At 49.6% G+C, this 10,619-nt stretch overlaps 2 protein-coding genes across 3 annotated transcripts in view; one reads left to right on the top strand and one right to left on the bottom strand.

Annotated features, from left to right (window-relative positions):
* The window catches only part of TNFRSF6B (TNF receptor superfamily member 6b), an 8,580-nt gene extending 3,779 nt beyond the window's left edge, over window positions 1-4,801 (top strand). The window contains exons 4-5 of one of the 2 annotated variants that reach the window (XM_025201703.1): window positions 1,713-1,910; window positions 3,900-4,801. In XM_025201703.1, coding sequence (XP_025057488.1) covers window positions 1,713-1,910; window positions 3,900-4,183 — 482 coding nt within the window. In that variant the 3' untranslated portion in view covers window positions 4,184-4,801. The remainder of the gene's footprint in view (window positions 1-1,712; window positions 1,911-3,899) is intronic. The other variant, XM_025201704.1, reaches the window with a different exon arrangement.
* The window catches only part of ARFRP1 (ADP ribosylation factor related protein 1), a 125,771-nt gene that overhangs the window by 79,299 nt on the left and 35,853 nt on the right, over window positions 1-10,619 (bottom strand). The gene's annotated exons all lie outside the window — the stretch shown is intronic.

Here is a 10,619-nt window from a genome sequence, read left to right as displayed (position 1 = left end):
AGAGGCATAAGTTTTGACTATGATGGGGGCAGTACAACCAGTTTGTAGGTAAGGAATTTGGGGATATTACAGGGCATGTTGCACAACAGCTTGCTTTGGGGATCTGAGGGATTAATTGAGATGCCAGATGGAAGTTCTTGGATGAGGATTCATTTCTATCCCTGAAAGGGAGAGGATGCTCTGAGAAGAGTGAGTTCTTTCTTGTGGACAGGCTGACATGGCCTTCTTGGCTAGGGGAGGTGATCACAAGAGCAGGGAGAAGACGCGACAGCAAAGAGAATGGCTATCTGGGCCACTTCCCTGTTTCTTTTATTCTTGATAATGTGTGGAGGGGGAAAAATCAAATGAGGCCATGGGTGGATCTAGAATTTTGAAAAGGGGAGTGCAGATGGTGAGGTGTATCGTTACATAAAACACACATTTTTCTCCGGTTAAAAAGAAACTAGGAACTTTACGCACGCTACGGGTGTAGGGCTATATTATTCAGTTTAAGATTTAACACAAACAAATGTAAGATGAAAGCAAAAACAACTAGGACGTCATTGGAACGAGTTAAAAACAATCTGCAGGACTGTGAAGCAAGAGCTTCGTTGCAGAACGGCAGAACAGAGGCTAGCTTGCCTGTGGAACATCAAGACCATTAGAAAGAAGAGAGGGTCGTTAACGCCTGTGGAATGACGAGTTTAGAAGGGACCCGGTAGATTACAGTGAGTTTTAAGTTAAGAGTCCCTCAGTGCTGCCTGACTAGAAATGCTGCCGCCACTGCCAAGCAGCTGGTTCAAAATTTGGGTGGACCACAAATCGCAGGGACATGGGGGTGTGCAAGTGCACCCTGCTTCACCCCCAGATTTGCCCCTGAATGAGGCTGCATTTTGTGTCAGGACCATTTTATTTTAAAGTGGCCCCTAATTACATGACCACCGTAAACTTAGATGGCTCATTGCCCCAGAGGAATTAGAAGCAGAGTTGAGGCTAGTTTAGAAATGTCCTCTGCCGGTGCTCACAGCTACATCTGTCCAGTGCACGTTGCTCTCCACTCCTGCCCTTGCCTTGCCTGTGTTTGTGTTGTCGCTATACCAACATTATCAGATTGAAGGCACAGACTTCCTGGTGTTTTCGCCCCTGACTTTTGGTCAGCTATTCCTAGGAATCCAGCATCACAGTATTTGTAAAGCAAGTAAAACATCATAGGTCATGCCCATTTTTGCTTTGGCTTGGCTGGGAGCCCTGCAGGGCTGTGAGTGAAAGCAGCACTTCCTTGGGTGAATGTGCGTTGCAAGAACCTTACTGGAATAGCAGCGTGTGCCACAAATTCTTACAAATCACTGCCTAGTGAGATAAATCGCCAGCAGCTGTATGCTCCTTGATCTCCCATGCCTGCCCCTGAGGAATGATCAGCTTTGGCAAGATGCTTTGAAGCCCAGCCTGAGAAGCGACTTGACATGTGTGTGACCATGCTAGTCCCCAAGTGCGACTATGCTGTTAAGAGAATGCTGTGTCCAGTGTAGACTTCCAGTCCCATTTGCTGTTGCCTTGTGTGCCCAGCACTCAATACATAAGGGCAACGTGGCTGCCAGACATTCCCCTGTGATCTGGGGGTGACTTGTGCTTGGTCATGCTGTCATGAAGATAATGATGGAATCAAACCTCCTGTCCTAACCAGCCAGGCATAGGCTTTGGGTAGCTAATGGCTAAATCTCTCTGTTTTGCAGGCACTCCCTTTGTGAACACGAAGTGCGAGGAGTGCCCCCCAGGCTTTTTCTCGGACGTCAGCTCCAGTACCAAGCCGTGCCAAGCGCACCAGAACTGTCGGCAGCAGGGCAAGCTCACCAACGTCCCAGGAAATCAGTTCCATGACACTCGGTGCACTACCTGCGGCATGGCCAAGGGCAATGGCACCCAGGAGGCAGGTGAGGACCTGAGGGATGCAGGCAGGTGCAAGGGAGGAGTTTGTTCCTGCCCGCATGGACAGGGGGAAAAGTCGCACATGAGAACTGCATTGCTGCCAGGGCTGGAGGGAGCTCATAGGAGTGCCTTCCTCTGCCTGAATACAGAATTAGCTTAGCTTTACATTTAAAAGCATTGAATCAGGTGTAATGAAGCTGACAGTCCTCCAGACTTAGTTCCTGCTTAGCCCATCACTGTCACTGTGGGCAGCTGACAGCCCACCCAGCAGCTCCTGGGGCCTTTCTTGGCTCATCGTTGCTCGCCCCTGCTTTCCTTTTGCTCCAGTATCTCAATTTAGATTCCAGTAGCATTTGCTGCACTCTCCATCTCCCTCAACTGCTGCATGGATCTGAAGATAAAGTACATCCCAGAGACATCTGTAGCTTGGGTGTGTGCCTGTTGTGTCCCATGGCAGTTATCAGAAGGGAAGTATCAGTTGGAAGGACCTGCCTGTAGCTTTGGTGTGTAGCCCTGACCATGAGAGAAACTGAAAGCAGGCCAGGAGCCTGCAGCAGCATAGAGGTAGTGTGATGGAGAGCTTAGCCCTCCTCCTGTCTTTCCTGCGTCTCCACCTGCTTTCATTTTGGTTCCACGTTTATTTAGCGGGTAAGGAAAGGGCAGAGCAAGTCTCTTCTGCTTACCCGTCACCTGCAAGCTAACAAGTGACTGGACTGGGCAACTATTTCAGGGCCACTGCCCTGGAGCAGGCACGTAGCTGGAGTAGGAAGGTGACGACATCCTGGGGTTGCTTCCTCTTAGTAGCGATGTCCCTCCAGTTCAGTGAAGCTGTAGTGAGCAGAATTCCAGCCCTTTGACCTTGACCAACAAGTGCTGCCCTTTGTTCATGTGCAGCTGACAGGACCAAAGCAGGAGAGGTCTCTGTTGCCTTCCATCACCAAAGTCCCCCCCTACTCACAACTCCTACTAAATATTCTCCCTTCTCCAAAACTCTGATGCTACCAGTGTTTGAATAACCTCACCCACAGCAGAGCTTGGCACTTCTTCAAAAGAAGTCATGACTCAGCCAATGCCTGGATTCAGCCTATTGCCAACATGCTGATTCTGACAGTGGAGGTGTGTGCTGGAAGAGAAGCACATGACAATTTAAAGCATTATGTGCCCTTTGCTCTTTAAGCAATAAAAGCTGGCTCTGAGCCAGTCCTTGGACTATTTATAGATAGACGTCATTTCTTGAGCAACTGGGGTTTTGCAAAGTGGGAAACCGGCTATAAATGTCCTGAACTTTTACACTGAATTTAACTGCACGGTTATGATTACTCAGCAAGTTGTGGCAGGTCTTTCTACGTACACAGGGATATGAGAAATTAGACCAGGTCAAAAATTCTCTGCCAGTATGAAGCCAACGGAACTGCTGTGGAGTCCAGAGAATCTAACAGCTCCTTCCTTATTGAGTTCAGGTTCCGCCTCTGACTAGCAAATACACCTTGATCTGATCTTACTCAACATACAGGAAAAACTCCTAACCCCTTTCATGTTAATTCTTCGATGAAATGTGTACACAAGCAAATCCCACTGATTACACATATTTGGGCACCTGAAGGTTACATGTGCATCTGGTAGCATATGCACATAGATGGGTTTGAGTTGTGGGCCTCAGGTTTGAAAATCAGTGTGCTTTTGGAAAGACTAGTAGAACAAAATCCATCCTTGGATTCCATGGCATAAGGCCAGCAGGTATAAGACAGGGCAAATATCAGGGTCATGTTGTAGACTCCCTCACTAGAGCAGCAGCCCTTTGAGGGCTTGGGCATTGCTGTGAAGTTTGACATCTAGCTGGTTGTTCCCCGGGGACTGTGCTGCTGAACTTGGACCTGAAGGCTCTGGAGCTGTGGCCAGGGCTGACTCCTCAGACAGATCTGCAGAAAGCAGCAGTGCTTTCCTTTCAACATTGCTCTCTAACCCTCGTGCCAATTCTCTCCTCCCTGCCGCAGGTAAGGAGGACTGCAAACAAGCTGTGATAGACTTTGTGGTTTACCAGAACATCCCAATGAGAAAGCTGAAGCGCCTTCAGCAACTCCTGGAGCAGCACTCCACAAGGAAGTATTCCCAGGGGAACAGGGCTGCCATTCAGGAGAAGTTTCGGGCGTACCTCCTCCAGCTGAAAGAGGATCACTTGGAGCTCACCAAAGAACTACTGATTGCACTACGGGCAGTGAAGCTGCATGAGATAGAAGAGGAGGTCAGGAAGCGCTTCAACTTGGCTTCTGAGATCTAACCAAACAACTTGGTTATTTTTTAAATTCTGGCTTCTTTAATTTATTAACCTAACTCAAGTTATGCCTTGGAGAAGTTGATTGGTGGGGTATGACTCAGACACGTTCCCTCACTCTCACCTGTTGCACTGCATTCTGGCAGCTGACCATAGTCGTGGATTGTATGTGTGTGTGCGTATGTGTGCATCTCTGTGCACACTGTCTTTCTAACTTTGCTTCAGATGAAGCCTATTATACAATAAGTAAATGGTTGTGTCTGCGCTGGAGGGGGACTTCTTTGTCACAAGGTGGCTGAGAAGTCTAGGAGGATCTTGTGCTCTCTATTCTCTAGCCCAGCTTCTCCAGTCACGGAGTCAGTATTGTTCTCTTTATCAGGGCAGACACAAAGCACTTGATAGCTGATCACTGAGTGATGGTCACTGCCATCCTCTGTTTTATTGTGTTGTATTTTTTTAACCTTTCTAATATGTTCTCTGGGGACTCCTTTGCATTTTTGTCTGTCAAATTGCTTTTTAAAGGGGAGGGAGGAGTGAGGGGTGGATTTCTGCCAAGACAGAAATCAGGTCTCATGTTGCTGGCTACGGCCTATTTTAAATTGATTTCCAAACTGTGTTGTTTTTATGATGTATCGTGTTTGTTTTCTATGAAGAAATGTAAAGATGGTATGGATTACAATTATGAATTTGGTATCTGAGTACTGAGTCTCATTCAGAGTGGGACAGGATTCTGGCTTGGCTTTTCATCCCAAATAACCTGTGTCTTGCCCAGCCTGTAAGCAACCCCTTTGTAGATGCATACGGCTCTCATGATAGAACAGACTTGTCTGCTCTTGGGGATTCATCCCAGTTAGTCAGCCATGCAAAGTCTTAGTATAGGTAGCAGTGAACCATATAAGACACAACTGCACCAGTCCAAGCAGTCTGAGAGCGGGATAAGCAACATGAGTAGAAAGAAGAGCTTTGCAGGTCTGTACTAGGTTTGTACCAGTGGCTGGAATCAAGGTGAGCGGTCAGAGTAGACAGGGCCATAGGGCTCTCATGAAGTTCAACAAGGACAAATGCAAAGTCCAGCACTTAGGGCAGAAGAATCCCATGCATCGCTATAGGCTTGGGACCAACAAGCTAAGGACCAGTTCTGCAGAAAAGGACCTGGGGGTGACAGGGGACAAGAAGCTGAACAGGAGCCAGCAGTGTGCCCTTGTTGCCAAGAAGGCTACTGGCATCCTGGGCTGCATTGGGAGGAGCATTGCAGCAGATCGAGGGCAGCGATTCTTCCCCTCTATTCAGCACTGGGGAGGCCACATCTGGAGTCCTGTGTCTAGGACCCCCACCACTACAGAAAAGATGTAGACAAATTCAAGAGAGTCCAGTGGAGGGCAACGAAAATGGTTTGGGGGCTGGGGGACAGGACTTGTGAGGAGAGGCTGAGGGAACTGGGCTTATTTAGTCTGCAGAAGAGAAGGCTGAGAGGATTTAATAGCAGCCTTCAATTATTTGAAGGGGAGGATCCAAAGAGGATGGAGCTGGACTGGTCTCAGTGGGGGCAGATGACAGAACAAGGAGCAATGGGCTCACGTTGCAGCAAGGGAAGTGGAGGTTGGATATTAGGAAAAACTCTCTCACTAGGAGGGAGGTGAAGCACTGGAACAGGCTCCCCAGAGAGGTGGTGCAGTCTCCATCCTCAGAGGTGTTTAAGACCTGGGTAGACAAAGCCTTGCCTGGGATGGTGTAGTTGGGGCTGGTCCTACTTGGAGCAGGGGGATGGACTAGATGTGACTTCCTGAGCCCTCACTGTCTATGAGTCTATGTGAAGCTACAATGCTAGGCTTCTGCTCTTGTATAAACAAGTCCCACCACACTGAACAGTTGCACAGATCTGACCCGCAACTGTGACCTGATATTCTACTGGAATGAAAATGCAGAACCACTCGGTGACCTTTGGTTCACAAGGGTGAGGAGGGCTGTCATCAGTGGCTGCGTTACTATGAGGCAAAGATGCAGTTACATAACATAAATCATGCCTCATCTGGAAATCAGCAGGGGAGTGTCTCAGCGCACACATCTCCCCAGAGGGAAGAGGCTTTGGGAAGTCCAGGGGGATGTGGCTCCTCTGTACAACCAACAAGTATGCGTGATGACACAGAACCCATCGCTTCCCCCCACAATGGGCTGAGCTGTTTTATAGCTTTATCTGAAAGCTTGCCAGGAACAGGTGATGGCATACAGGGGAGGGACCGAATGGTTTTCCCCAGTCATGACTGTTTAAATACCCTGGAAATCCCCCCTCACCCCGGAATGGCCTGTAAATTCTCCCCACTCAAGAGGATTGCTGACTGGTTCCAGTCGTGATGAAGTAGCTGAATGTTGCTTCAGCTTCTCTTGAATGTTTCCCCCCACCTCAGTTCTGCAAGAAGTGGCTCATTTGATAAAGCAGCCTGGTTTAAGGTGAGGATGAGATGAGAGTAAAGCCCCCGTAGGAATACCCCAACAGGAAAACTGAAACAGCTGGCTTTAAAAGCTGCTGCTGGTCTGGGATTCCCTAGAGTTTTGACCTGACTCCTGGAGCTGGGGTTGTGTCCTACTTGCTGCCAGCAGTGCAAGTAGAGCTTCTTCCATGCATCTCACTCTGACTGCAAGCGGATGAGTCGCAAGGTGAACACAGTGGCTTAGCCATTTGATAAGGGCCAGTCTCTGGTAGAGTTACACTAATCATAGAAATGCAGGGCTGGATGAGACCTCAAGAAGGCATCTACTCTGTCCCCTGCAGTGATGAGAAGACTGTCCCTGAAGGATGCTTGTCTAACATGCTCTTAACCTCCAGCGAAGGAGACTCCATCACCTCTCTAGGTAGCCTGATCCTGGGCTTCACTATCCTTAGAGCTGCAGTTTTCCCTACTTATCTAGCCACTAGGAATTCATGCAGGGAAGGGCAGTGTTTTCTGAGCTCCCCCAGATGCCTTGTTTAAATTGCGTCCTTCCCAGCCCCAACTAGGAACAGGCGATAGTATGCCTTGGCCTTTTCCTCTCCCAGCCCCACATATCCAGATATAATGAACGGCGGAGAGGGGGGGGATCCCACCAGAATGCTGATCCCCTGTCTCCGAGGTGTTACAGCTCTTGCTTCCTCATTTGATAATGCCCAGAAGTCTCCTGTCCTGTGTGGGGAAGAAGGAGCCTGAAGGATGCTCCCATCTGATGCTTTCTCATGAAGCAGGGAGAAGACACTGCTTCCAGCAGGAGTTCACGGTACTGGCTTTAGCCCTAAATGGCCTGGGACATGGATTCATAAGAGATCCATTTCCCACCCCTGGATACTGCCCCAGTTGCAATCAGATGAGGTGCTGGAGTGTCGCTGCTCCTGGTGTTAAAGGTACGGGGCTGGTTGCAGGTTGCTCACTCGAGGGAACTCAGCTTAGATACCTGTTCCTTTCTTTAATCCAAAACAGCCTGGGTTTGCTGACTGTCAGGGCACATGGCAAAGCCTGTCTATCTACTGGGGTTGGGGGAGGAGGAAGAGGTCACAGGAGGTTCTCAGAGGCTGCTGGTTTAGTTGGATGTTTTCTGACCTGTCAGAAGCACAGAGCAGGAGGCACCTTTCCGCTTGCCTTGTTTGTAAGTGGTTGCACTGTGCTGTGGCGCTGCATGATGAAGCTGGCTGTAGAGTATCAGTGCCTCTTCCTGAAGTGTTTGGTGAGGCAGCAACGCCCAGGCTTGGACCTGTGGTGCCCATCCTGCTGGGCATTCTGGCACAGAGCACTTGGCTAGATTGTTGTCCTGCTTCAGGTGGAATAAGTCATGGTGCTGCCCTCAAAAACATGTCCCCGAATAAGCTTGCAAAGGTGCAAACATCATCCCCTCTCGTGCTCTTCATCTTTCTTGGTGAAATGTCTCTGTTGGAACACCGCTTAGCTGTGGACACTGTTTCAAGCACGCCTGTCTGGAGGCTAGTAGGCATGAGGTCTCCCTGGGGAAGGGACTGGTGCATTTATGTAAATCTGGGGATGATTCTTCAAACATGTTTCCCCTGTACTTCACAGTTTGCTGGACATCATCTGCTCCTGCCTCGCATGCTGGGCAGAGGGCTAAGGCACACCAACAGTGCACAAGGGAGCCATGTGGCCAGCATCACATCCAGCTGGTTTGGACTCCCCAGCCTGAAGGACTACAGCCCCACTTACAGCTGGGTCGGCTTGGGCGAGGATCGCTCTCATGCTTCTGAAGCCCCAGCTAGATGCCTCATTCGCTCTGCTGCTGCACTCCTTCATGCCAAACTCTGCTCCGTGCAAAAGCAGGCCTGGCTTCTTTTTCCCACCGCAGCATTTGGGTGTTGTGTGGCATGGCAGCAGATGTCCATGGGGCAATGGGGAAATGGCACTGCAGACTCTCAGCTTGTTCCCTTGAGATGAGGGACGCTCTGTACTGAACAGCATTTGTGCTGCTCTGTTGATCTCGGGGCTGGGGCAGCTCTTGCTTTCTGGAAAGCATCTGCATCTGATTTATAAGAGTCTCCAGTTCCCCCTCCAGGGACTCTGTGCTGTGAACACCTGTGTGATAGCTCTGCCCTGTTCAGTCTGGCCTGTGTGGTCACAAGATGGCCAAAGGTGCATGTAGCATCCTTCTGCCATACCATGTGCCTTGTTCTGGTTAGAGCTTTATCTTTTGATAATTTTGGATTGAGCGTGGACTAGGGAAAGCCCAGTTAGGAGTTCTGTTTCCAAATGAAGTGCTGCCCACCCATCATGTGGGGCAGAGACTAGCCTCCTTCAAGCCAGAACCAGGGGAAAAAAACTCCTCTGTGGGAACTACCCCCGAACCACCCTCATTAGCAGCTCTTATCTCAGGACCTTGACATAGAACTGAGCATTTTCTGCTTATGGCTGTTTTTTTCAGCTGTTCCCTTTTTTGTGCTGAAGGCAGTTACAAGGGGGATGTGGTGTTAAAGGCTTGTTTGCTTGGTTTAGTTTTGTTGCTTTTAAACTTTGTCATAAGATTTATAGCTCAGTTACTGCTGGGTGAGATCTTACCCTCCCACATTACCAGCTCCGCCAAGTGTTCTGAAAGGCAGTGACGAAGGCAGGAGGTAAACTGTGCTTGGGTTACCCTAATTAATGAGGTGCTATTAATACAAGGTGATATAGCTGTTTGCACCTGTGAAGCTGTGTGGTTCTGCCCCTTCTCTGCGTGGAGAAACTTCTGGCTTCACATTTCCTCCACTCCCAGGTTTGGGAGGATCGGGTGCCATCTGGACCAAGTGAAGTGGCAAGACCACGTTTCCATCTTCATTTGGCAGGGACTCCAATTGAGCAGGCCTGGCTGGGCTGGGCCAGGCACGAGTTACCACACCTGCCCCAATCCCTGGCTGATATGGCTGACCCAGTTCTCTGCAACCAGACCGGCAGCTGCAAGTGCCACTCACCCCTTTTACACACACCTGCTGCCTCAGGTTTCAGGCACGCCTTCACACAGCCTCCATCTGTTCTGGCAGGCCTCGTGTTCACTGCTGTCCCTGGTTCTTCTGACTTCTGAGTCAGCTCTGGCTCTTCCCGACCCTGTCTTGGATCTCCCCTGTAGCTTGGCGCTCTCTCTGGTTTTTCTGGCATCCTGACTCAGCTTGGCTTCCTTGACTCAGATCTCAGATTTTCCCTGGAGCTCAGCATCAGCTCTCTGACTCTTGATCTTGGTTTACATCTCAGATTACATCTCTTGGATCTCCCCTCTGAGCTCCAGTAACCTGCACCCCTGCCCTGCTAATCTCTTAGTTGTCCCCCAAGGCCAATCCACAGGCCCAGCCACCTACATCCTGGTCAAACCCTCACATGGTTGATGTCTCCAAGGTCAGTCCCTGGATGCGAGAGGGCCTAGACCAAACTACTGGGGGAGGGGCGGGGGTTGGCTGTCTTCAGTAACACAGACAGAACTACAAGCCAGGCACATGCTGAAGGGATTTGTTATCTTTATAAACTGTGGCAAGCTGCCATTGCAAATGAGTTGTTTAAATGCCAGCAGATATCACCTAAGTATGACTCAGGCTTCCATCACAAGAAGCACAGATAGCTTTCCCAAATGCATGCATCACATACAAAGCCACAACCCACAACATTCTTACTACCACACATTACTACACAACCAAGAGGCAAGAAACAGCTGAGTCCTTCTGCTCACACTTGGCTCCTCCCGGAGTTTCACCCCGAGGACCGCTCAGCCCATACCTCAGGCCACCTCTCCCATTTCCACCTTTCTTACGTCCACATGCCGCAATGAGTCACCAGCGATGGTGAGTCATCATAACTCCCTTTAGTTCTGCCCTAACAAGATCATGATTGCTCATGAGAGGAAAAGGTTTTTTGCATGCGTTTCACTTCATTTTTGTCATGCAACGCATTAGGCAGCCCTCAGAAAGGGTTTGGTTTAGTACAGATGCCAAGCACCCTCAACTGCT

This window comes from Alligator sinensis, unplaced genomic scaffold, assembly GCF_000455745.1.
Source record: "Alligator sinensis unplaced genomic scaffold, ASM45574v1 scaffold752_1, whole genome shotgun sequence".
Lineage (NCBI taxonomy): Eukaryota > Metazoa > Chordata > Crocodylia > Alligatoridae > Alligator > Alligator sinensis.
Note: the sequence above shows the minus strand (reverse complement) of the source record. Positions and strands in the feature narration are given on the sequence as shown.